We start from the raw sequence: 26,816 nt of genomic DNA, 5'->3' as shown, positions 1-26,816 counted from the left end.
TTCATACAAGTATATTTATAATGTACAGAGCCATGGTTTGTTAAAACAAAATAACATGGGTACACTTACACAGGCCTTTTTTCTTAAAAAATGATCTCAAGATGCTTTCTTTCATGTTTTACACCAGATAATATTTTGTGATGATTTACTGTTTTATGTACAGTATCAAGGGAACCAAACAACCAGAAAACCTTATGAGACACATCACTACAGGCTTTAAAGATTTTACTGTTGTTGTCAAACATACAGAGACAGAACAAGTCTATAAAGTTAGTGTACTACCCAAAAGACAGAGGAAATTGATTTAATCGAAAATTTCTAATCTTTACATAAGCAGTTCTACATTCTGAAGACACCGAAGCGTGTTTTCTGTGTGGGGGCGTTGAGAGCAGCACTCAGACTCAGGCCCAGGACAAGACGAGTGTCAGCGGGGTCAATGATCCCATCGTCCCACAATCTAGGTGTTAGGAGGAAGTGCAACAAATGTGAAAATTAGACATTACAAAGGGAGGGGAGTAGTAGGAAAATCTAATTCATATGCCCGTGTTGTCTAATAATGACATACTGTACTGTTTAAAAGTTTGGCACCAGTAATATTTTTTTAAATATTTTTTGACCTCAAAATCTAAAAACAGTAGTGGATTACACATTAAAGCACAAATGTAAAACAAGTAAACATTGCGGGCATTTTATGTAACACAATTTAAAGCTGCAGTCCGTAACTTTTTTTGGTTAAAATGATCCTAAATAAATATTTGAGCAACTACATAACCAACCAGTGTTCAAAACTATCATCTTCATTTAGCCTGTTACACAATGTTTAGCGTATAATATTTTTTTTATGGTACTGTAGATGGGGGGAGAGAATTGACAGTGCTCTCTTCCACCTTCAATACCATGACTGAGGTGAGACCGAACCCCCAACTGCTCCCCGGGCGCCACAGCAAACATGGCTTCCTACTGCTTCAGATGTGTGTGTGTGTGTGCACTTGGATGGGTTAAATGCAGAGCACAATTTCAGAGTATGGGACACCATACTTGGCCACGTTACTTTCACTTTCACTTTACTAAACATACATGTCTAACTAGTTACCTGGCACTGGAATAATATGGGTTTCCTTCCTCCTCGAAGCGTTTGATAATTGGCTCTTTCATTGCAGCTTCCTGATCTGCTGTAAACTGGATAATAACCAAAACTAGTTAGCCAAGATATATAAACTATATGCCTTTTTAACTCACAGAAAAATAAACTGTAAAACATAACAGTACATAACTTATTTTTCCCAATTTCCTTATAAAAGATTCATAAATTAAGTATATGTTCTGTTTTTACCTCTTTTCCTTCCCTGGCTTTTTGATCCTTAGTTATCGTAGCCAGTACTGTGGCGGCCTGCTCCCCTCCCATCACAGAGATCCGGGAATTAGGCCACATGTACAGAAACCTGGGGCTGTGAGGTGGACACGCATTCACTTTAGTGAAGGTAGTTTATCTTGTGCTGTTCAGTCAAGTGGACACCTTGAGTGTGTTTTAAGAGCTGTACCTTTGATCAGGTAAGTACACTAATAATAAAGCATACCCATAAGCTCTGCCACACATGCCATAGTTCCCTGCTCCATACGATCCTCCAATGATGACAGTAATCTTAGGCACATTGGCACAGGCCACAGCCGTCACCATTTTAGCTCCATCTTTAGCAATACCCCCGGCCTCATACTCTCTGCCAACCATGAAGCCTGGTAAAAACAGGGAAAGACAACATCACGATGTTAAAGGCAATTTCACTAGGCACACACATATGATTCTCTGCTGACTATATTGTAACACTGTATGCACTGGGATGAACTATACATACTGACCTGTAATATTCTGAAGAAAGAGCAGTGGAATGTTTCGCTGACAGCAAAGCTCAATGAAATGTGTTCCCTTTAAAAAAAAAGGAAAAAATCATTAAAAATACACATTGTCTAGCCACTTTAATTGCATGGAAAAGAGCAACCTGGAAGACAATACCAACCAATTATTTGGGTTCAACAGAATGTGTACTATTTCATTTAAGCACAATGGACCGTATGCATACTGACTGTCTATGTATTTCTGCTAAAATCTCAGTGCTACACAAGCTTCTGGTTTTACAGCATTCTCCCATAGCAAACTGTGATAGCTTTTCTGTCATTTTTCTAATAAATGATGATCACAAATAATTATAAGGTCAGAACAATAATCAGTAGATGCTCACCTTCTTTGCAGATTCTGAGAACAGCACACCGTTATTGCCAATAATTCCCACAGGGTAGCCAAATATCCGTGCGAAACCTAGAAAGCAAATGAAGAAAGCCAAAACTGAGTAAGAAATCAATGGAGAAATTCAACTATAAAAGGATGTTTATTGAAAAACATCCACCTGTGATAAGTGTGTCTCCATAGAAGGCCTTGAATTCATCAAATTTACTGCCATCGACGATACGAGAGATCACCTGAAATGTGAAATTCATGTTCAGTCTGTTGAGGCAACATATCAATAGGCTTGTATTTCTGTTATCGAATTGTGGCCACTACCTCTCGAATGTCAAAGTTGCGTTTCAGGTTGTCTCCCACAATGCCATAAAGCTCATCGGCAGGAAACAGAGGAGCTTCAGGAGGTTCAACAGTGACCTAATGAGCAGTGGATAAGTTCAAGAAGATCAGCATCAAGTCATGAAGCATTTTTGAGAAGCCAAGAGCAGCCGTGTCCTCACATCAAGATTCTTCTTGTAGTTCAGGCTTCGAACGGCTTTCCGTGCAAGATGGAGGGCGTGATTATCATCCAGGGCATAATGGTCCGTTACACCTGACTTTCTGAGGAGAGACAAATGTTGAAAATATATATTAGATCAAAAACAAGCTCTAAACAAATGTATATTGAACACACAAGTGCTTCTCGAACCTGCAGTGAAGGTCTGCACCTCCCAGGTCTTCAGCAGACACCTCTTCACCTGTAGCAGCTTTTACCTGTTGAATACAAAGTTGAACATTAATAAACATAAGCAGAGAGTCATATCATGCTCCTCAAGCCCCGTTCACGCAGCCAGTGACAAAGCGGCATGATCCCACTCGTTTTCAATGGAGCTAGCAACTTTCGGCGACACAAACGATAGTGACCGTAGGCGACAGAATGTGGGACTGTCAAGCGATGTGAGTCACGCGGCAAAAGAATAGTTTAACTTCATGCAAATAAACAGCGAATTTCACCTACCAGTGGTGGTCCACCTAGAAAAATGGTCCCTTGTTTGCGTACAATGATGCTCTCATCAGCCATCGCAGGCACATAAGCGCCCCCTGCAGTGCAGGAGCCCATCACTACAGCAATCTGAAACATAACAGGTAAAACAGATCCAACTTGATAAATCATCTGCCTTTGAGATGATTGACAGCCCAATTGTCATGTCAGTTACCAAACAATATTAAGATGAATATATTCACTTGCAGCTATATATTCATAAACGAGTTATATCAATGGTTCTCAGACTTTCTTAGGCGTCCTATTGTCTAACACAGTTAAGTGAAGGCCCCCTATATTGATTAAGATTGTTCCTTTGGTATTTTTGTTGCAATTATAACAATGCTGCTTTTCAGAATTTTGAACAGAAACTGGGAGTGCTGATAAATTAAAGCTGCAGTCTGTAACCTTTTTTGGTTATAAATTATACAAAATTTATATGTGAAGTAGTACATAACCAGCCAGTGTTAAAAATGATCGCCGTACTTTAGTCAGAGCACAACCCACGCAAGGAAGATAATTCCACCAACCGCTGCAATATCAGGTTCTTAAGCAGAGATGGCTATAAAGAGGCAAAACTTATGGACTGCAGCTTTAACTTACATAAGATTCATTTTGTAATTCTAAAGGATCGAAAATACTGATTCTCTATGTTCATCAAAAACCTTACAGTTAAGGGGAAAGAAGAACTTACACATCACTTCATCATTACATCCTAACTTTTTGGGTCTTTAGCACAATTTAATTTTTAACTTAAAAAATAATTAAGATAGCCGATGCACCCTCCAAATTTTGCCTGTGACCCCTGGTTAGGTCCCAGTGGCTTATATGAAAAAATTCCACATAACAAAAAGTACCTGTGCAATGCCCTCCGAGGACAGGCGGGCCTGATTGAAGAAGATGCGTCCAAAGTGATCTCTGTCTGGGAACACATCTGCCTGTCTGGGTAAATTGGCTCCTCCAGAATCCACTAGAGGGCAACAGATCAGGGATGAATTAAAAGCATTAGTAGGAAAAGTGTTGTTTTCTACCGAATATGAACCCTCTGAAAGAACTCACCCAGATAAATACATGGTAAATGGTTTTGCTGTGCAATCTCTTGGGCACGCAAGTGTTTCTTCACAGTAACCGGATAATAGGTTCCACCTTTGACAGTAGCATCATTCGCAACTATAATACATTCCACCCTGTGAGATAAACAGGCAGGGTGTTATGAACCATAAACTCTTGCATGTTATTATCAGATGTAACAATGCAGACATATTGATTGTATCATATGCTGCTCACCCTGACACTCGACCGATCCCAGTGATTATGCCTCCTGCAGGAACCTCCTCATGACCATATAACTGATAGCCAGCAAACTGGGAGAACTCCAGAAAGGGAGATCTGCATTCAGACAAACAAAACAAAGTTCAGTGTGAAACCAGTTTGAAATGAATGGACAGCAACATTTCAATCATCACGTTTTAGTTGTTTGTTTATAAAAGTGAGTTTGCTTTCACCCAGGATCCAGCAGTCTGTCGATGCGTTCCCGAGGCAAGAGCTTTCCTCTGGATGTATGTAGGTTTCTTGCTTTTTCTCCACCTCCTTTGAAACCAGAAACCAGTAATGTTGTGTATACATCAGTGGAAGGAAATATACTAGCTACCCGTATGTAATGGCTTCATTCACTGTGTTTAATAGTATCAAATCAAGTACTTGGAACTTGCCTACCAAGTTTAATCTTCTCTGCTCTGTCCTTCAACTCCTTCACCAGTGCTTGCATTCGCTCATAATTTTCCTTCAATGTGAAAGATTTTTTAAATTATATATATATATATATAGACACACACACACACACACACACACACACACAGAGACACACTTCACTAGATTAATTATTCGTAGATTCATTATCGGAGGTAACACATAACAATATTTGTCATAATCTATATCACACATATACCAAAAGCAGTAACTTTTTTTAATTTGCTAAGCCTGTGTTGACCTTGGTGAATTCGAAGCTGGAAAAATATGAAAAGACAGCTTTTGTTAGATTCTTTGAAAGATACAAGTATTTATACATTTTAATATACACACACACACACACACACACACACACACATACATATATATATATATATATATATTATATATGTGTTTGTGCAAAAGACATTACAAGTTTTGAATGCTATAATCAACATTTTTTATTAAGAGTAAAAGGAGTTTACAGTGGCCGATAGTGCAAGATGTAAATAAAAGTTTCCTCGTCTAATGTATGCGTATTATATCGGAGCTTTTTAAATACTGTTGCAGGCATGCATAGCTAAAAGTAACAAATATGTTTAACGGTTATAATGGTGCTGTATGTAGTGCACAAGGACACGCCATGCACGACTGCCGAGGCAGATAAATCCCCACCGCCGGCTGACTGCATTAACTTGGGTCCGAGGCTTCATTCGTGGCCTACCTGAAAGACCGGAGACTGCAAGTCGGGCTGCGAGCCCACTGTCGCCACTCTGTCCGCATGATATAACCTGGAAACCGCAGCATTTACACTCCTGCTCCGAATGAATGAAACCACAGGTCTACCATAGTACAGAATCATGGTTCATCCTCTGACTGACAAGTCTTAGGACGAGCTCAACACGCAACGTCCTCTGACCTCATCACTGAGGTTGGACAGCAAACGGTTAACTCCCCTCCCCTTTCCTCAGCCAATGAGAACTGGCGGACTTGGAACAGCCACTTTTCTCTGTAATGCACTAGCATCTCTGCTATTTCTCTCATACCAGTACTGGCAGAAACAAACACTTCTGCAGTTTGCTTGTATCATTGCATATTATTGATCTCAATAATTCAGTTATGACTCTTATCCAATATAAACTTATGTTCATCATGCTAAAAAATGGACACCCCAAACAGAAATATAGTTACAGTCGGAATAGTTTGTTCAGTTTAAATCTCTTTTTTTTCTTCTATTTAATAGCAGTCTATTTTCTTATTTATAACTTCACTGCTCTAATATCCAGACTGTGCTACAAATTGCAAATTGAATCGACTATTGGCAATATCTAATTATTTATGAACATTCTTTACAATAAATTATCACTCAAGAAATATAACCTACAAAAGGGGTTTGCCCTCAGAAAGAAAAACAAAAAGTAACATACAGTCCTCATAAAAACAAATATATTTGCACTGAACAATACGATATTTAAACTAAAAATTGAAACTGAAAAGCAGCAAGTAAATGCCAGTGATAAAATGTTTTGTGATGTTTAATGTGTCAACATTAAATAAATAGAAATAAATAACAGAGCCATCACCGTATCACTGCATGTCAAAAAATAAAATAAAAGAAATAAATAAACATTTAAGTTTTTCCTTCATGAACAAAATTTAACTAAAGAAATTTTTATTACTAACAATTCTCTAACAGGTCTATAATTAGAATCGAACAGGTTACACATCATTCACTCTAGTGCAATGAACTGGAATAGTAGCAGAGAAATTGAGCAGAACATCCCAAATGAGAATCAATCCGAATCCACAACTTCAGTGAAGATGTCATCCAGTAAGAAGTGGGACACTTGAGCGGGATTCTTATCAGCATCCAAATCGGAGACAGGAGGGCTATTCTGAGGAGACTGCACCACAAAGGATAAAATCATTAATAAATATAACTTTTTAAAAATATGTCATCAATATAAACCTTTCATTTACTCATCTAACACTAACATAAGGTGTGATAATGAACAGAATATAATGATTTGCTTATAGATCGCAGCTTGCACCTGATGATCCGCTGATGTTCGGGAGGGTGTAGAGGACACTCTGGCTGGGGATGAGGTAGGTGTGGATGTGTTCTCATCAGTAGCTGTTAAAGGTATACGATGGAGGACAACCCTTGGTGAGCATCCTGGCAGCACAGGTGGCTGTTCATCAGTTTGTGATTCTGAACCAGAGCTTCTTCTTCCATGCGAAGCCTTATTCATCTCATTCCTAAGAGTACAAATATATTTAGTAATCGTTTTTACTGTGAACAGCACTAAATATTGTTTACTCAACAAAGAATTACATACTGTATCATTGGCATGAAATGGAAAGCGTCCTTACCCTCTAGAAGTGGTTTTCACAGTGACAGGTGTGCTGTGATGTTTTGGTTGCAGGACACTTTGGGCACTGCAGATCTCCTCTACAGATAACCTCTCTAGCTGTATCCGACACACACTCGAAATCTCGGTTTGTTGTCTTGTTGGAGTTCCCATGGACTCTTTCACTCTTGATGTCTGAGTTCGCTGAGGTGTAGTCGGGGCAGCCTGGGTTGACTTTAGCACACAAGGTTGATCTTTATGGCATCTTTCAGGTGATCTTAGAGTCATCTGAAATGTACCTTTTTAAGAGAAATCAAAACAAGATAAAAAAATTAAATCAACAGCACTAAATATAGCGGGGACAAGAGAAATAAAATCTATGAAGAATGACTGACTTCTTGTTGGGGAGTTTTTTGCTCGTGATGCTGGCAGACTCTCATCTGACTTCAAAGTCTTTGGCATGTCAGGAGTAGTGTCTAATTGGTGTACCTATAAAACAGATTCTGCATTGTCATTTGCACCACCTTGTTTAATGTTTTATACAGGTGAATCTCGAAAAACCTGACCAGGTCACATTTCACTCCAAAACAACTCTAAAAAAAAATTAAATAGATATTTTGTTCATTTTACTCTCTCAAGATTATGTCTGGAGTATTTTTTTCTTTACAAATAATTGTATTATTATTATTATTCAAATAATTGATTATTTAAAATGTTTGAATAAAATGATATTTTTTTTTTTCAGTATAATGTGATTATAGCATACTTCATTTGAAATTTCAGAGGGCATCTCCTCACTCTTTGTCGGACTAAGACCGATTTGCTCATCCTCATGAGGAATGCTTGAGTTCTCTCCAGTCTCTTCAGAAACAGGCACAAATGGATCAGACAATAACATGTGGGAAACTCCTTCACACCAGTTCTCCATCTCATCTGAGTCCACGGGCAGCATATTGCTTTTGAGGGACCACTCTGCTGCTTGAGGGTCCAGGGACTGCTGAGGTGTAGCTGAAAGGGTCTGTGTAGAGCTGGGCTGACGGAGGTCAGTTTCTAAAGAGTCATCTTTTCTTTTTGATAATTTTGGCATTTTATGCAGTATGCCTTGAAAAACAGATCCAAAAATCGAAAGCATGAATTCAGAAACAAATCAAAAATCATTTGCTCAAATAATACATTTATGTAAATCGACACTTCATTTTGACTGAAAACAAAAAAACGGAATAAACATGTTTAAAACCGTGGTTATGTTTATTATTTTCTGGATCTGTTGCTCCCAATGAATAATAAAAAGTAATTTTTAATTGGTTTCATTTTTAACAAACCGTTTTATATAGATTTTGCTTTATATTATAATTTTTTACCTTTCCTACAGCCAGCCGTTTTCCATTCCATTGCCATAGACCGACTCGCAGTCGTCTCTTCTGTTGCTCTTTCAATATCTGTTGACTTCTCGACCTGTGGTGGTTAGTCAATTTATATTTTAGTTGATTTTTTTATTTGGATAAAATTTACTTAAGCAGCCAATGATCTGTCAAAATAAATAAACTTACACGGACTGCATCTTTCTTAAGACCAGCTGAGAAGGCTTCTTTGTGAAGGCTACTTTCTACAGTCTCATCCAATACAGGCACCAAAATATCAGAGAGCACCATGTGAGAAACACCCCCACATGCCTCCTCACAGTCCTCTGAGTCAGTGGGCAGCAAGCCAGCACTATGATAGAAAGACCAAACCATCAGTAACTGCACTAATATTTTGATTAACACTTGTACAAATGTAAAGATCACTCATACCATATCTCATCACGACTTTGTGTTGACTCTGACATTGAGGTTGATGAAGGAACGGTTTGTGATTGTCTGACACTCGTAGGGGAATCTCCAGTCTTCCTTTTGGCAAATGTCATCTCTACCAATAACTTGCCTTAAAAGCAAGGGGCATTGAGAGTATCATAATCATTACTCAAAGAAAATTCATCAAATCTTTACAGAAACTAAGTTGAGAAATTACGGTTTCAAAAGTTTGTCACCACCTTTTGCCGCAGTGGGTGTTTTTCTCTTGGGTGATACTGATGGTCCGTCGTTTGAGGATTGTGACACTGGATCCTCTCTCACCTGTGGTATAGATTTCAAATAAGAGCCAAATTAATTATGGGGATTAAAATTATGAACAAAAATGATTTTAAGATTGTTAACGTCTTTAAAGTGTAAAATGTAAATGTAAAATGTGGAAATAAAAATATCTGACAGTACTCCTTACCCAGTATGCCTTTCAGATAACCAACCTGAGATCTTTCCGCCTCAAGAGGGCTTCTCTTTCCAGTTATTGTCCTTTTCTTGCTCAGATCATCTTCCATTTCCTCACAGACGGGGATTAATATATCAGTCAGCACCATGTGTGAAACAGCTTCCTGGTCTGCTGCTGCAGCGATGGCCTGCTGGCTCTCTTCACCCGTCTGAAGACTTTGGACAGAACTTCCACTCGCTGTATGATCACCATCTTCCATTTCAGCAGAAACCGGCACCAATATATCACACAACACCACGTCTGCAGCATCCTCAAGCCCATCCTCTATTTTCAGTTCCTCTGGTTGCAATACAGTGCTATTACAAAAAAGTAAAAAAAAAAAAAAAAAAGTCTATAATAACTGTACATAGATCTAAGGACATTTATTAAGATAGATGCGGTTACCATGCTGTACTGTATGGTATAATCTGTTGAAGTTGTGAGGATGAAGCAATCGCAGCAGGCTCTCTGTCGAACACCTCTTTTGGAATATCAGAGAAATCTTCTTGATCAGACCCCTGTTCCACTTTAATGGATTCCTCTTTAATCAGAGGTGCTGGTGAAATGATTGGAGCTGTGGCTGGATCATTATACGCAAAGTGAGATTGCTCCTGTCTTGGGAAATCATCTTTAGTAGATGTTGTTTTGGGGATTTTAGGCTCCACTTGCAATTTGGCTTGAGAAGAAGGAAAAAGAGATTATACATGTTAAATGACATGAAACCTATCAGGTTTGTTCTCATGAGTCAAGCAGGCAAGTTTGAGCTTTCATTTACCATATCTGATGTGCTTTATGTATGTGTTGATCAATAAAAGCTCAAATTAAGTCTGTTCATCATATACATTTAGCAGATGCTTTTATCTTGACTTACAAATGAGGACAAATGGAAGCAACCAAAAACAACAAGAGCGCAATGATATATAAATGCTATAACAAGTTTCAGTTAACTTAAACACAGTACACGTAGTATGGGCTTTTAAATAATATAATAAATAAAAAGAAAACAGAACAGAAAAAGAATAGAGCAAGCTAGTGTTAGAGGTCTTTTTTTATAATTGTATAATAAATGAAAAGAAAACAATAAAAAAAAATGTGAAAGGTAGTTAGATTTTTTTTTTAAAGAATAGAATTAGAATAGTGAGTGTTAGAGAGTCAAATAAAGATGGAAGAGATGGGTTTTAGGCCGATTCTCGAGGGCTCAGCTGCCCAGATTGAGTTAGGGAGGTCATTCCACCAGAAGGGAACATTTCATTTAAAAGTCCGTAAAAGTGACTTTGTGCTTCTTTGGGATTGCACAATCAAGCGACGTTCACTTGCAGAACTCAAGCTTCTAGAGGGCACATAAGTCTGAAGTAACAAATTTAGGTAAATGGTTGCAGAGCCAGTGGTGGTTTTATAGGCAAACATCACTGCCTTGAATTTTATGCGAGCAGCTATTGGAAGCCAGTGCAAATTGATATAGATATAGCATCTCTTCTTAAGACTTGGATTAAACCACATACATTTATATGGATTAATTTTTACAATATCTAAAACCATCAAACTTTCAGTTGACTGACCTTTCGATGGATGGATAAAAATGATATATTCATTTGTGTTTCAAAGATGAACAAAAGTCTCATGGTTTTGGAATAACATGAGAATGAGTAAAATATGACAATTGTCACTGTTGAGTGAACTATCCCTTTAAAATGATAAAATAAGTCAATTAAAGGGACATTAATATCATCACCTCTCCTAAAGGTCACAGTCTTCTCTTGAGATGCAGATGATGTCACACATGATGTTTCAGGCTTTTTAGCAATATCAGCCATTGTTTCCTTCTGTGGACACAAGTACTAATCAACTCATGTAATGTGCTCCGAGTAAACTTGAAACTTTTACGTAAAAAAAATAACTTTAAGGAGACTTCAATTTGAAATCATGCAATTTCATAAGATATATGATAGAAGAACTCTTTTTTTTGTTTAAATATAAACAAAGACACTTACTTGGTCACTAACTGCAGGAAGAGCTTCCTCACTCTCTGGAAGACATATAGAAAAGTCCTCAGGTTTTCTGAGCTCACAATCATTAGGACTTTCCACATCAGCCAACCTCATGTGTGAAACACCCTTATAACCAGCTTCAGTGTTCCCCTCAGACTCCTTTCTGAATGCACTGTGCATCTGTGAAGAAACATTTAGTGAATGCCTAATGTATCTTAAATTATAATAGAGCAAAAACAGTGTGAACGGTCTGTTTCAAAAGAGAACTGCCTCTGACTCACTGGAGGGTCAACAACAGAGTCCTCATCTGTCCTGAGAGGACTTTCCCACTTCTCTTGACTCTCGTCTCTTATATCTTCAGAGACTGGTACAATGGCTGTTGATATCACAGCGTCAGGTCCAGAATGTGCTCTTCTCTCACTGTCTTCAGGGCTTGAGTGGACATCCTGTGCAGATGTTTTCTGGTCGGACTCAATCTCAGTTTGTGTGGTGGCTTGAGCTGGTGGTAGATATTGACTGGGTTTTGAAGGCCCAGCCGTCACACCTGGCTTTAGGTTTGGCTTGACCTTTATCTTGCCTTCATGGAAAGATCAGACAGGACATTATTATCTGGTCTCCTTGAATATACCAGGTTTAATATATTAATTAATGTGATTAAAAAAAAATGCAAGTGAATTTCCTACATCTCCTTTGAGTGGGTGCTTTAGTTTTGGGGGATTCTGTCAGGATCTCATCCAACTTTGGCACATCTGTTGGCTTTAACCAAAAGAGAAGAGATTTTAATTAAAAAGAAAAGGTACAAATATATATGCTCCACAAATTGTGGTAACAAAAGAGAGCACTAAATCATGCCATGGAAGAATTACAGGAGAACATCACAGTTGGACTAATTAAAGAGTTCACATCATCACGACTGCTTACCTGTGAGGGTATCAACTGTGTCCTGGCACCATCTACTGCATCCTTTAAAAGAGGATCCATGGAGTCATCCACGAACTTGTGCAAACTTCTTTTACATGGATCTTCTGATGCCATATGCAGAGATGCACTACAAAACAAGGTCATCATGGATGAAAGGAAGGGATAAATCAAAGTGTTTTTATTTACTGCGTGAAAAGTTAGCTAATTAAATCCGGACTTGAAGGGAAATGTACCTGGAAGCCTCTAATGTGTCAGAATGAAAATGTGAACTGCTCGACAACTGTAGGGGTGTCTGGACTCGTGCTGGCTGCAGTTCATAAGGGGAAGTACCCTGCGGCCCAAAGGCAGCCTCATGAAATAGCTGAGAGGCTGGAATCTCATATAGAGTTAAAATAAAGGTGGGCTCCTCCTCAGACTGTTTATCTTTGACAAGAAAAAAAAAACCGTTAAAATAAATAATTTTATTCAGCAAGGATGCATTAAATGGCCAGTAAATATGTTTATGATGTTAAATTCTTTTGTCCTTTTTAAATTCATAAGAAATGTTTCTAGAGCACCAAATCAAGTTATTAGAATTCTTATATTTCATAATATTACAGTTTTTGTTGAATAAATAAATGCAATCATGCATTCATGTCACCATTACCAACTGCACCAGTATCCACTCCAGCTGAATCTGAAATTTCTGATTTTGCACTTTGATTTGGAGGAGCACTGCATTCCTGCCAGAAAATATTAGTTCAAAGGTGTTCATTTCCTTCAGCAAACAGAGAACACACAAGGTGTAATGTTTGTCAGGACTCCTGACCTCAGAAGCTTCTGATGGCTCTTTTCTGCAGTCTTGCTTTTCAGAAACCTGCTGGCCTGGTATTTGGACGTCTTCAGCTGCACACTTGCTAAACTGCATCCTAAAGCAACATTTAAACAGCATACTATCAGTCATTTAATAAGATTATATAAATTCCTCATATCATTATTAATTAAAGCAGCATACTATGTACGTACGTGTCCATATCACACAGGTTGCTCGCATGTTCCTTGAGAGGATCAGAAAAAGATGAAAGCAGACTGTGTGCTTCAAAAGGTGCTGATGAAGCATCACTGAGAACGGAGGCTACAAGAAACCAATCAAATGAACAGACTCAATCATTTGTGTGTACACATAAAGGATGGTTCCTAGTCAGTTTTATGTTTTAACTTGGAGTGGCCTAAATATTTCTACTAAGAAAATAAAATTAGATCAAACTAATTAAATACAACAGTAAATACAACTTGAGTCTAAAACTCACCATTTGAAAGTGTGTTTCTTTTATCAGTGCCATCCACAAGAACTTTTGTGGCTAAAGTTTGTGTTGAGCTAAGTAATGGGACAGGAGACAGAAGATCCTCATCCAGTGTACGGTCCTGTAAATCCACCTCAGATGACAAAAGCTCATCTTCTCTGGAGAAGTTCTCCAAGTCACGATCCAAATTATTGTTCTGGGCTTGAGCAGGACTCTGAGGTTCTGACTTTTCAGCAGGACCTAAATGAAGATGTCCAGTCTCAATCATTGGCGGTAACACCAGTGACCCTTAAAGCGATATTATCAATCTGAACATGAATCCAACCTTCTTTAGGCTCTGAGGTCTGCTGAGGGCTGATCATGTCTGGGGATGTCCCTTCTAGGTTGGGTGTTTGCTTAACAAGCTGACTGTGTCTGTCTGGGGCAAGATCATCTTGAGTATTAACTGAGGAACCATCCGCAGAACAGCTGCAAAGATGCAAAGTAACATAGTTAAAAAAATTTAAGACAATCTCAGCCATCTACTGATACATCTGCCAGTGCACACCTGACTGGAATAATCCTCTTCAGCTCCATCTGAGATTCCTCAATCATGGCGTCTGTGACTTCAGACTCAACAGGATCTGAATCTTCTTCCTCCTGATCGGTAATTAGATCTTCATTCTCAGACCCATCAAATTCTCCTCTTCTTTCAGGCACATCTGTAAAAGTCACAGATGTTTTAAAAATGTTTTGGGATCTGCTTCAAACCAAGTTAAGCACTTAATTATGGGTTTTGGTGTCTGAAAAGTCTTCTGTTGCACTTTCATCTGATTGTGTGGTGTCAAGAACCTGGGGCATCTCAAGGATGGGTAAAATCTTACTCGCTCCTGAAGGACTTCCTTATTTAGATAAGTGGTACAGAGACAAAGTACATTAAATTGAGTTGAAAGGAAAAAGACATAGAAGAAGAAACATAAAAGGAAAGAAGAAAGATGAAATGAAAAAGACAACTAAATAACAGAAGCAATATTGCTTTTAATCTTACCAACGGATGTTAAGGAAGGAAGTTCATCTACAGTGGTTTCTGGTTCATCATCCTGGACCTCCAAAAAGGCATTAAAGAGAAAATTCACTGCAAGTCAAATATTTTGTATGTTTGGCTTTTCTGTCACATGATCAGAACAAACACCGAAGTGACTGCTGTCACAAATTCTCTCACCTGAACGTCCTGAGGGCAGCTCTCTTCTGGAGTGACACTACATGCGCTCTCTTCCTCAGGACGGTCCATGTGCTCTTCTTCAAGGCATTCATTGGGGGTGTTCTTCACTTGGACTTCCGCAGGACTGCTACACTGCAGCTGCACCGAGTCACGTTTGAAAGACGGAGTATCTGGATTTAGAAAGAACACGTGTCCTCATTCACAGGCCACTGGACAGTCTTCTTAGCTCATGGTTTATATACATCTGAAGCTCACTTTCACTAAAATCTGTCATCTGTACATTCGGAGGTCTACGGATGGACTGTGCTGCATGGCTCAGACTGGGTTTGGCCTTGGAAAACCACCTCCTTTTTTCGCCAGTGCTTTGTTGGGCAGATATGGAGGTGGTGCTGGTTTCCTTCACTTCTTGAGAGACCCTCTGTTCTAGAGTACCACCAGAAGAGCCCTGTTCCTCAAGACCATCCCTATGCTCTCCCACCTGCAGATCACATCAATAGTCACTGTTAACTGATTACTAGTCGAGTAACGTACAAATAATAACAGATGGCACACACAGAATAAAGCCCCCCAGTACTGACGTGAATGGCTGTGTCCTGCTGACTCTCAGAGGCTGTGGATTCCTCTGCAGTGGGCTGTGCTTGACTCCTGAGGTAGTGCTTCACTTCCTCATGAGACACCAACACAACTGCTCTTTTCAGGAATGTCTGACCTTGAGGGGATATTAAAAGAAGCATTACACCCATTTTCAACTGTTGAGGTGTGTTGCACCTGAACAACAGCGGTTGGCTGAAGATCAGTGTTTGAGGTTAGATAAAGAGCCGAGAATACTCTTGGTAATGTCATCCACATTACCATTCAAATTTTTATACTTTTACTTGGCAAGAATGGATTAAATATATCAATTCAATAATTAAAAATGTTTCTATTTCAAATAAATGCTGTTCTTTTGATCTTTATAATCAAAGGATCATGAAAAATTATATATACATACACACACACATACATATGCATATATACACACACAAACAGGTGCTGGTCTTATAATTAGAACATCATCAAAAAGTTTATTTATTTCACTAATTCCATTCAAAAAGTGAAGCTTGGTATATTATATTCATTACACACAGACTAATATATTTCAAATGTTTATTTATTTTAATTTTGATGATTATATCTGACAACTAAGGAAAATCCGAAATTCAATATCTCAGAAAATTAGAATATAAATTAATACAAAGAAATGATTTTTTGAAATCTTGGCCAACTGAAAAGTATAAAAATGAAAAGTATGAGCATGTACAGCACTCAATACTTAGTTGGGGCTCCTTTTGTCTGAATTACTTCAGCAATGCAGCGTGGCATGGAGTCGATCAGTCTGTGGCACTGCTCAGGTGTTATGATAGCACAGCTTGCTCTGATGGCCTTCTGGTGGCCTTCAGCTCTTCAGACAACTAAGTGCCTATTTGTCTAACTGGTCTTACTATGATGAAAAAGTTATAAAAACATCAATATGAATGCAGACTTACCATTAACTTCAGATGAAGTCAAAAACTCTAATTGATGTAAATTTAAACCCTAAAAAGAAAAAAAGGCAATTGTTGTATTCAATACAATGAGCAGTTTAGTCTGTTTACATTCAAACTCTAAACATAACCATAAATTTGACAAAAAACATCAAAAGACTGTACTCTCATTCAAGTACAATGCACTACATAATCAGATGCATACAGTTAAAGATCACAGCTTTAAAAAAAATGATGCCCTAAAGTTTCATAGTATTATGCTCAACATCTTTATATTGTAGTGATTACTGGCACTCTGTTATGTTAATGCAGGCTGAAACAGATCCACATCACAGCAAAAAGAATTCCCAGCCTCGCTCTCTCTTTTTATCATTATTATTGTGGAAATGTTGAGGAGATGCAAGTCGAGCTATTTGTTTTACCTCCTCCATACGCTGATCATCCTCTTCCGAGTTTTGCATGCCCACTTGATCCACCACGGCAGTACTGCTCATGTCTTCTGGTGAAAGATCTGGCCCAGTATGACACTGGTCTATCTCATCCCCTTCTGAAGTGGTCAGATTGTGCTCGTTCTCTTCCGCTGTTGTCCGCTGGCCAGGAGAACATTTGAACAAGCTTTGTGAAATCTCCTCCTTAGTTGTGCTCTCTGGAATGAGCTTCTCCCTGACACATTAGAAGGCAAACTGATGAAGATTTGTAATATGAGGACTACTGAAAGAAAATCCCATACCCTGATCTTGGGAAGATAATTTAGCATACCCCTGATTCTCTTTAACACCAGAGCCTGCTGTCGAGTCTTCACTACCATCACCTGAAGCAGTCAGATTGCGCTTGACCTTTTCTGCTCTCATCTGGCGTCCAGGAGAATGCCGCGGGCTCTGGGAGGGCTGTGGTTGGTCTTGGATTTCAGATGAGTTGTGTGAATCTTTTAGCCTGTGATGTAATGTAATACAGTTTATAACAGCTAGAAAAAATGTTTTTTTCTTTTTTCAAAAGATCCCCGTGTAGTGCTGTAAAGTGCTGAAAGAATGAATCATAACTGACCTTGGAGGAGTTCTCTCCACAACAACTACAGGCTGATTCTGGAGCTGATCCTCAGCAAGACAGATCCTAAACTAGAAGAATTAAAAAAAAAAAAAAAAGTTTCAGGATTATCCCTATCAATAGCCATTCAAGTTAATAATACTAGTGAAATGGACTTGTGAATGTGAGTTTGTTAATGGCAAAATTTGTTTTAAAAACAATGGTTTGCTTGGTAGATGTAAAAGCAGTATGATAATGTTCTGTGCACAAAAAGTTTCCATGCGGTACACAAATTAATGCCAAAAAAAGAAAGAAAGAAAAAGAGATATTTCATCCAAACTTTGTCATCCCAAACCTGTTGACTTTCTTCTGAGGAACAAAAAAAGATATTCTGAGAAATTTCTCAACAAATGTCAAAAGATATTCATATAGGCTTAATCATAATTGTCAGTAAATAACGACAATTTTCATTTCTGGATGAACTATCTCTTTAAAACATCATTTCATCTTGGGTGTTTATTTATATACTGTGGTAAACAACCAAAAAGAGACTAGGCAGGTGTGGAATCAAACTCAGATGTGTGACCCTGAAGCACAAAACCAATCTTAAGTCACTGGGGTATATTTGTAGAAATAGCTAAAAATACATTGTATGGGTCACAGTTATAGATTTTTCTTTTATGCCAAAAATCATTAGGCTATTAAGTAAAGATCATGTTCCGTGAAGATATTTTGTACATTTCCTACCGTGAATATATGACAACAATTTTTTTTTTTTTTTTTTAGTAATATGCATTGCTAAGAACTTTATTTGGACAATTTTAAAGGCGATTTTTTCAATATTTTGATTCCTTTGCACCCTCAGATTCCAGATTTTCAAATAGTTGTATCTCAGCCAAATATTATCCTATCCTAATAAGCCATAAATAAATGGAAAGCATATTCAATCAGCTTTCATGCTATTCATAAGTCTCAATTTGGAAAAATTGACACTTAAGACTGGTTTTGTGGTCGAGGGTCAAATATCTGAAAGCATACCTCATTCTCTGCTTCTCTGCAGCTCTCATCTTGACATTCTTCTACTGTATCCTCAATCTCTACTGTTGCTTTTGGCTCAGAACATATTTTGGCTTTCCTTTTTACCAAATTGGGCCTTTTTGAACGTTTGAAAGAGCTCTGTGAAATCTCCTCTTCAGCTGCACAGCTCTTCTCCCTGACACACGAGGCAGTTGAAGATTTACAATTAGAGTACTGTTGAAAGAAAATCCCTAACCTTGGGAAGATGATTTTACATACCCTTGATCCTCTTCAGCACCAGGGGCTGTTGACGAGACTTCACTACCATCAGCACCCAGCTCAGATCCAGTACACTCTACGGGAAAACAGACAAATTAGATGACTTTTAAAAAAAAAAGCAAACATCAATTTTGAGTGAGCACTTTAAAATGTATTTAAAAAAAATCCTCAACCTTCCTGTGATGTTTTGCTCTTTTTAGTCTTCCGACCTCTTTTTGTAGGTTCCTTCTCTTCCTTCTCACACTTTTTGGAGCGTTTCCGTTTTTTAGTTGGGACGGCAGACGCCTCATTGTGCTCCTCATTCACCGCACCACTTTCTCCATCAGTCGGTTCTTCATTCCGTACTGTTAAGATTACACAATGTATATTTTAAACATGCACACTGCGGTTTAGAGCGGGTAAGATTTTACATTTTAAAAGTACTCAAATTCAGCATAGACTCACAAAGGATAGTAGAGACATTTCTAATGGTACGAAAGATTTCTTTTTCAAATAAATGCTGATCTGTTAAACTTTCAGCTCATCAACGAATCCCGAAAAAAACCCTCATGGTTTTTACAAAAAAAAATAAAAAAAAATAAATAATAATATATATATACATATACATATATATATATATATATATATATATATATATATATATATATATACACATATATTAATCAGGAAATGCTTTCAACATTGATAAGAAGTTTCACTTAAAGCTGCAGTAGGTAACTTTTGATGCTCTAGCGGTTAATAAACAGAACTGCTTGCGTCTTGCGGAAGAACATTGTAGCCAGAGCTACTTCTCTCTGTTTATGTCTATGAAGAACCACACAGGTACTGGGTTACTCCGCCGCGGTACCCCCGAAGCAATCTAAAATAGTCCGAATATAAACACTTATTATAGGTGCACCCTAGTGATTCAGGACAAGCTAAAAACACGGTTTGGAAAATGGATTCATGGTGTACTTGTTTATTATATAAATTTTTCTACATTTTGAACACAAACAAAGTTACGGACCGCAGCTCTGATTGGTTGATTCTTACCGGGAGCGCATGGCTTTCTGCAAATGGCCATAGGACCACTGGGAGGAGCCAGAGGAGCTTGATTTTTTTCACAGATTATCTGTCTCATATTTTACTGTCAAGACATAATGACAGATTTAACAAATATGTAAAAAATATATTTTTACAAAAGTTGCCTACTGCAGCTTTAAGCACCAAATCAGCATATTTGAATGATTTCCGAAGGATCATGTGACTAGATTATACAGACTAGATCTTTGTCTGCTGAAAATTCAGCTTATCAACAGAAACCTTCAAGTGTCTTTTTGTTCTTCTTTTTCTTCGGTTTTTCTTCTATATTCAGTTCTTTCCCTTCCTGGTCACCCTTTTTTTTTTGCTTGCGTGTCTTTTTTGATACGGGCATACATGACTGATCTTCATCGTCTGCATTTACAGAGTCTTCCTCCGTCAAGTCCTTCTCCCCAGACACAAGCTCACGATCTTCAGCTTCCATTAAGCGTTTGGCTGAAATAATAAACAGATCTGATCTTCATTCAGCTGCTGATTAATACAGGAAATTATTATATTCAGACATTGTGTGGGTTCTGGACCATAATGCACTACAAACAACAGACAGAATGGACCAATCTGAATTACAACAATGAGTAATCGCATAAAAATTGTCAGAAAACCTTTTTTCGGTGTCTTGTTTTTCTTGCTGGCCTTGCATGTTTTCGGCTCGGTGTCTTTAGTGCGTTTACGCTTCTTGCTTGTGCTTAATGACACATTCATATTACTGCTGTCCTCATTCTCCTTTCCTAAATCAAAACAGACATCGTCCACACTGCACAGTTCAGCATCATCTTCATCATCATTAACGGAGCCTTTGTCCTTGAGCCGTTTCACTTTTTTACCATCTGTGTGAGTGAGAGTAAAAAATTTATTAAACAACAGTGACACAAACAGAGGGTTCTTGAGATCTGAGACTGCCACTCTTGAGCACATTACCTTTGCCTTTCTTTGCTTTACTGGATTTTACAACCAGTTTTATGGATCTGCCTTTCTCTTTGTCTTTAGCCAAGACCCTCTTCAGCAGGAAACTGAAAAACTCGCTGTCATATGGTCGCTTATTTCCTAAACATTCAAAATGTCAGAGCAAGGACTGTACAGTAGATTTTTAAAAACATGATAAACAGACAGACAGATGGATAAATGGCAAAACTTGAAAAAAATACTTACTGAATGCTTTATCCACCCGCCATGCATTCGCTCTCTCCTCCCTCTTAAATTTATTCTATCATAAAAAGAAAGAGCAAAGCACACAAACAGATAAAGCCTAAGACTGAATGTGAACCAAACTTAAAGGAATGCATTTATACTCCGGGTCAGTGACAGTGAATGTTGTACCTTAATTTCTGCTCTGCTACGGTGAGTCAACAGCTGAGCCATCATGGAGAAGTCTGTTCCCACCATACTGATGGCCAAATAGAACATATCCGTCTCTGAAACACACACGCACTCAAATTTCAAGATGCTTTTAACATGTTTCTTCACCTAACTGAGAAGGAATGAACCGCTTGACAGGAGCGCAAACATCAGATCTCATGTCTCTACACAATCATAAACCAGCAGATGTCGCATTTAGCCCACGTACCTCTGACAGACCAACTTTTCACATAGGATTTCTTCCTGAAACTTGTGTATGTTGTAGTAGAGCCTCGCTCAAACAGGGGATTTCCATTCTCAACGACTGTATCAGACGTCCTCTGAACACGCACTGTCAGACTGAACACGACACGCCAATCAGTCAGCAATTCATGATTATGCATTATATAAGATGAAATAAACTGTTACATCTTTACATCTGTAACCCTGCAGATGCATCGCCTCACAAATCGTTAACCAGATATATATAGACAAAAACAATATAATTATTAACATTTTAAATACAGTTGGTGTAAGAAACTATAGTTTGGCTGGACTAATAAAGTTAATTAATAAGGTTAAGGTTTGGAAGCACATCTGAGAAGCAGAAGGGGAAAATCAAGGCAAGCAATTTCACTTTCAACAAACTAGACTAAATAAATCAATAAATCTGCTGCATGCTGAAGTGAAAGTTTCCATTTTTAGGAACTGAATTTTACAGATTCTTTCAGGCCACCATACCTTTCTTCATCTAAAATCAGTGAGCCATCTTCTGCCACCCTGACTTTGGGAACAAGCAGCTCCTCCTCATCATCCTCATCTTCATCCTCATCCACTTCTGCCATAGTTTTCTGCACCCTGAGACACAAAAACAATGCCATTATCTCGAAAGACATGACTCTGAACAACATGCAATCAAACTAAAAAAAATTCTATACTGCAGGATAAATTCCAGTCCTGAATGTCAAGTTAATTTTACACTTGTCAGAAACAGTGTACGTACTCAGAAATATGAAAATTATTAACCCCAAGTATAATCGTGTGTATAAATAATAATACAGGTTTTATTTCACTTACGCGGGAGTCGGTGGAGCAGCGGTCGGTGTTTGAGTCTCCTCTGTGGAAAGGGAGGACCTTTGGAGATGTCAAAAATCATGGGATGTGTGATATGATAACACTTTCCAATAGGATTACATTTGTCAACATTAGTTCACGAAATTAGTAAGCATGAACTAATTTAATTAGCTTACTTCATAGGGTTTGAGTCAGGCAGGTAATAAATGAAGTCAGCTAAGGTCATTTTGTCATGATCTGCCTCAAAGTCATGCTCACATTTAGGTCGTCTACTCTTCTTCTCCTTTGAGTTGCCAAAAACAAAGAAAGTTTATATTTATTAATTTATATTCTGACTTTGCTTTTTGATAGATTTCTTATATTCTAACAACTATTGTGAGCGTATTTGCTGATACAGACATTTTTAAATGACGTAACATTGACTTCACCATTCTTTCTTTCTTCTTCTCCAGCTTCATCAGTTCTTTCAGCTTGAGGGCCCTCAAGACCCGCTGCTTATCTGAAGAAATCGTGTTCCTGAGGGGAGAGTCTGGTCCATCAACATGTGATAGTTTCACATATGGTGAGAGTGTGCATGAAACTGCACTGTCTCCTGTTTGTGGCCCAGAAACCTCATTTGGGAGTTTTTTTTGGGGAGTTTGGCAAGGCTTTTGTTGAGATGCTGTTGATAATGTAGACAACAGACAGCCAGATGTTGATGGAAGACATGGTGAGGATGGAGTGTAGTTGGCTGCTGTAGTGGCATTTGAGAAGGTAGAGTTTTGTGAATGGTCTCTGCTGATACCAACCGGGATGGGGGACTGAGGAAAAGACTTGGCTTCCTGGAAAGAGGATGATGCCTTGGATGTCTCTGACGGAAGAGAAGCAGTCTTTCCAGTGGATGGAGGAGCAGCAGAACGGACTTTGGGTCTGGCTAGGTTCGGTGTGGCAGAGACTCTACTCCTCCTCTGAAGGGCTGTAGTTGCAGGTGTGCTGACGCTAGATGGCGCTCCATCATTGCTGTCAAAAAAAATAAATAAAAAAAAACTTGATTTGAGAGGTTTCTGAATCTGAGGTTTGACCATGACACTGTAGATGCCATTTAACTTAATTCTAATTTATCACGTAAACTATTAAAAACAGAATTAAATTTAATATTTACATTCATGTTCTTGGATGACGTAACTAGCCAGAATAAACTAGCTTTTATAACAAATATTATTATTTTGAATTAGCTTTTGTTTTTATATTTCAGATTTAAGTTTAAGTTCTTAATTGTATTGTTTTTATGTAGCTTTCATAAAATATTTCATATTTTTATTTCAGTTTGGTTTTTAATAATTTTAGAACTTAAACTTACTTAATTTTAGTTGGTTGCCTAGTTGGTCACTTTTGATCAATTTAATGCATCTTTCGCTTGATAAGTTCTTTAAGAATTTCAAGATCGAAAATAAACGTATTAATATCCACAAATGTTTGAACGGTAGTGTATGTATGATCATAAATGTTTAATTTGTCGTTTACACTTTTCCTTGTAGCAGGGACATTCCATTTTGCCAATTCACCCCTAAACATAAATGAAAAAATATACTATATAAAAAAAGAAAACTTTAATATACCGGTAAAAAGATGATTTCTAAAACCAATGTCTCCCAAAAATATGGTTCCAAGGGAGAAAAACAATTGTAAATTCTGGGGCTGCTGTACATGCTTGCTTACATGTTCAGTGATGCTTTCTCTGATGGAGAGCCGGGCACATTTCCATCTCCTGTGGCCACTGCAGACTCTTTGACATCCAGTTGAGGCTGTGGAGAAGGTGACAGCTTTTGCTGGGTGTCCCCAACAGCTGTGGACCCTTGGGAGCTCCTGTCCTCTGCAGCAGGTGCCACACTTCGACCTCCTGGCCTGACATTGGGCTTAATACTAATTCTTGCTCTTCGCATCCTCGTCAAATAACTGTGGGAAGATCAAGTCATGTATGAGCTATGAGGTGTCACGTGACTGAGATCACAATCACAGCAGGACAAACCCTATATGATATAAATTACAATTGTGTCATGTGGTCAAGACTGACTGATTTCATCGGACTGGTGATGGCCATGTCTTGCATGGCTGCTAAGCTAAGTTTTAAAGGATATTATGGACAGTACTTAGTAATTAAAGGATTTCTAACTCGTGGGCTTATGCATTTTGCTCACTGAGTGAATTATGAACAACAACAGTAGTTAAGATTAACAATATAAAAGGGGTATCTTTGAACTGTTAAAAATGCCCTTATATTGGACTCTTATACTCCATAAACGCCTCTGATGCCCGCATGCATGAGTGTGGTGTGTTCACAATGATTTCCTAATTTGGCTGCTGACAGAAAAAAAGATGCCACGATTACGAGCGAAAAAGCGGTAAATGTGTATTGACGACAGAAAAGCAACAAGCCTTACTTTAGTTCAAATCACCGTGTAACCCTGTCAATGTGATTGCCGCGATTTAAAGTGGTAAAATGCCGTTTCAGCCGGGCGGTGGCATGGTATGGCTCCCCTGCAGTAACTTTCCCTGTACTGGCCGGTATGACAAGCATGCCACTCCATACCTCTACTCATCCAACGAATGGCATTGTGGGTCTTTGTAGTTTTACTGTTACTCGCTTCTCCTCGTTTCTCTAGCCAAACAACTACATTACCCGACAGCTTTAGAAAATCAGCTGCGACTGATCGTACACACGTGGAGCAACACTGACTGAAGGCACGCCGTTAACATGCAATACTAGGAATTTAAAAAATGCAGTTTACATTTTATACGTTTTTTTTTCTTCTTTTTTATTTCATTTATTTTATATTTATTTTCTTCTTTATTTATTTTATAAAGGAACAGTTTATAATAACTGAAAGAACAGCGTTTAAGCTATTACTCCAATTATATGGTTATTTAGTGGTTTTCTAGTGACAATTATAACTGCGTTGTCTTATTTTATTACAAATAGAAATTATTCTAACATAATACCCTTACTACGTCAGTGTGTAGTATGTATGCAATGCAAATTATGTACAGAAAAAGTGTGCTTGACTTGACTACATTTTCAGTGTGCTAAACGAACAAGCAGTATCAATCCCACATTTTAACATCTATCTTTTTGCCTGCAAACCTTCGTATCATTTTCCAAATTGAATTATTTCTAGATATACACGGTATACACAAAGTTTTTCAGTCTGGTTTTAAATCTTTACATAGTACAGAAACTGCACTGTTGAAGGTTTTTAATGACTTGTTACTGACTCAGGGGACTGTGCAATTTTAATTCTACTATACCTTAAGGCTGCATTTGATACTAGACCATAAGACCTTGATTTCATCCTTAGAACAATGTGTTGGTAATGTGTTGGAATGGTTTAGATCCTGTTTATCTGAATTTACTTTCTCAGTTCGCTTAGGAGACTTTGTCTCCTCAACTGCTTCTTTCACGTGTGGTGTCCCCCAGGGCTCCATTTTGGGGCCTATTCTGTTCTCCCTGTATACGTTTCCCTTAGGACATACTTTTCATTGTTATGCTGATGATATGCAAATTTAACTACCTTTTAAACGTAAGGATAGTTGTTCTTTAGAGCCCCTATTGCAGTGTCTTGAGGAAATTAAGGCCTGGATGACACTAAATTTCCTTAATTGTAATGAAAATAAAACCGAAGTTATACTGTTTTCGCCGGTAGGTACCTGTGAGTCATCCGATTTGGACCTTGGTGAATTGAAACCACTTGTGAAGCCCTGTGTAAAAAAAATTAGGGGTTTTCATAGACTGTGATTTTAAATTGGACAAACAGATTAACTCGGTAGTTAAATCTTTTTTTTCCCCAATTGAGACAACTCACTAAGGTGAACATTTTCCTGTCTAAAGACTTTCAAAGAATCATTCACATCTTTATTTCAACTCGTCTGGATTACTGTAATGGCCTCTATGTAGGTATTAGTAAGGCCTCTCTCTCCAGACTGCAGATGGTCCAGAATGCGGCAGCTCAATTGCTGACGGGTACACAAAAGTGGGAACACATCACCGCCATTCTCGCCTCTCTTCACTGGTTACCTTTAGGATTCAGTTTAAGATATTGGTATTTGTTTTTAAATCTCTTAATGGTTTAGCACCTAAGTATTTGTCCGACTTTATTAAGCTCTGTGCTCTACTAAGAGCGCTTAGGTCTGCTGACCATTTGCTTTTAGTTGTCCCACCACGGGTAAGGTTGAAGAGCAGGGGTGATCGAGCATTTGCAGTGGCGGCCCGAAGCTCTGGAATAGTTTGCCCCTCTGCATTAGACAGGCTCAAACACTTGCTGTTTTAAATCTATCCTAAATACTTAGTTTTATAGTCTGGCATTTGATGCTACATGAGAGCTGCTTCCTTTTATTGTCCTTATGGTGTCTTATTGTCTTCCTATACGATGATGACTGTTTGTATCATTTATATTTTTATTATTTTTGTGTGTACAGCACTTTGATAAACACTTG

At 38.2% G+C, this 26,816-nt stretch overlaps 2 protein-coding genes across 3 annotated transcripts; both read right to left on the bottom strand.

The window, feature by feature from the left end:
- Positions 1 to 208: 208 nt before the first annotated feature.
- mccc2 (methylcrotonyl-CoA carboxylase subunit 2) lies at positions 209 to 5,940 on the bottom strand. Its single transcript, XM_052592243.1, has 17 exons — positions 5,710 to 5,940; positions 4,974 to 5,040; positions 4,763 to 4,847; positions 4,545 to 4,646; positions 4,317 to 4,444; positions 4,115 to 4,227; positions 3,234 to 3,347; positions 2,925 to 2,989; positions 2,737 to 2,836; positions 2,558 to 2,653; positions 2,403 to 2,475; positions 2,238 to 2,314; positions 1,858 to 1,924; positions 1,578 to 1,734; positions 1,334 to 1,448; positions 1,094 to 1,179; positions 209 to 457 (listed from the first exon to the last, which is right to left on the bottom strand). The coding sequence occupies exons 1-17, from the start codon at positions 5,845 to 5,847 to the stop codon at positions 340 to 342; spliced, it is 1,701 nt and encodes a 566-aa protein (XP_052448203.1). The 5' UTR covers positions 5,848 to 5,940; the 3' UTR covers positions 209 to 339.
- A 642-nt stretch (positions 5,941 to 6,582) lies between these two features.
- LOC128000163 (transcription factor TFIIIB component B'' homolog) lies at positions 6,583 to 24,921 on the bottom strand. 2 transcript variants are annotated; one of them, XM_052592241.1, is made up of 46 exons: positions 24,767 to 24,921; positions 24,045 to 24,281; positions 22,775 to 23,345; positions 22,523 to 22,629; positions 22,350 to 22,406; positions 22,014 to 22,130; positions 21,502 to 21,632; positions 21,255 to 21,349; positions 21,087 to 21,141; positions 20,856 to 20,981; positions 20,540 to 20,764; positions 20,160 to 20,372; positions 19,031 to 19,201; positions 18,858 to 18,933; positions 18,600 to 18,774; positions 17,583 to 17,653; positions 17,298 to 17,471; positions 16,961 to 17,201; positions 16,542 to 16,590; positions 15,594 to 15,724; positions 15,271 to 15,493; positions 15,016 to 15,185; positions 14,842 to 14,899; positions 14,362 to 14,515; positions 14,140 to 14,282; positions 13,821 to 14,054; positions 13,537 to 13,645; positions 13,340 to 13,439; positions 13,178 to 13,253; positions 12,765 to 12,954; positions 12,532 to 12,658; positions 12,294 to 12,366; positions 11,892 to 12,187; positions 11,614 to 11,790; positions 11,355 to 11,445; positions 10,028 to 10,298; positions 9,621 to 9,939; positions 9,369 to 9,450; positions 9,130 to 9,259; positions 8,887 to 9,049; positions 8,698 to 8,791; positions 8,103 to 8,437; positions 7,732 to 7,825; positions 7,359 to 7,635; positions 7,037 to 7,244; positions 6,583 to 6,889 (listed from the first exon to the last, which is right to left on the bottom strand). In XM_052592241.1, exons 2-46 carry the CDS (start codon positions 24,266 to 24,268, stop codon positions 6,779 to 6,781), a joined length of 7,314 nt encoding a protein of 2,437 aa, XP_052448201.1. In that variant the 5' UTR covers positions 24,269 to 24,281; positions 24,767 to 24,921; the 3' UTR covers positions 6,583 to 6,778. The 2 variants fall into 2 exon arrangements, with proteins under 2 accessions (XP_052448201.1, XP_052448202.1); XM_052592242.1 differs by having other exon boundaries at positions 14,842 to 14,893.
- Between the last annotated feature and the right edge of the window lie 1,895 nt (positions 24,922 to 26,816).

The sequence above is a fragment of the Carassius gibelio genome, chromosome A5 (assembly GCF_023724105.1).
Source record: "Carassius gibelio isolate Cgi1373 ecotype wild population from Czech Republic chromosome A5, carGib1.2-hapl.c, whole genome shotgun sequence".
Taxonomy (NCBI): domain Eukaryota; kingdom Metazoa; phylum Chordata; class Actinopteri; order Cypriniformes; family Cyprinidae; genus Carassius; species Carassius gibelio.
The sequence above is the reverse complement of the archived record's forward strand: the minus strand, read 5'-3'. Positions and strand labels throughout refer to the sequence as shown.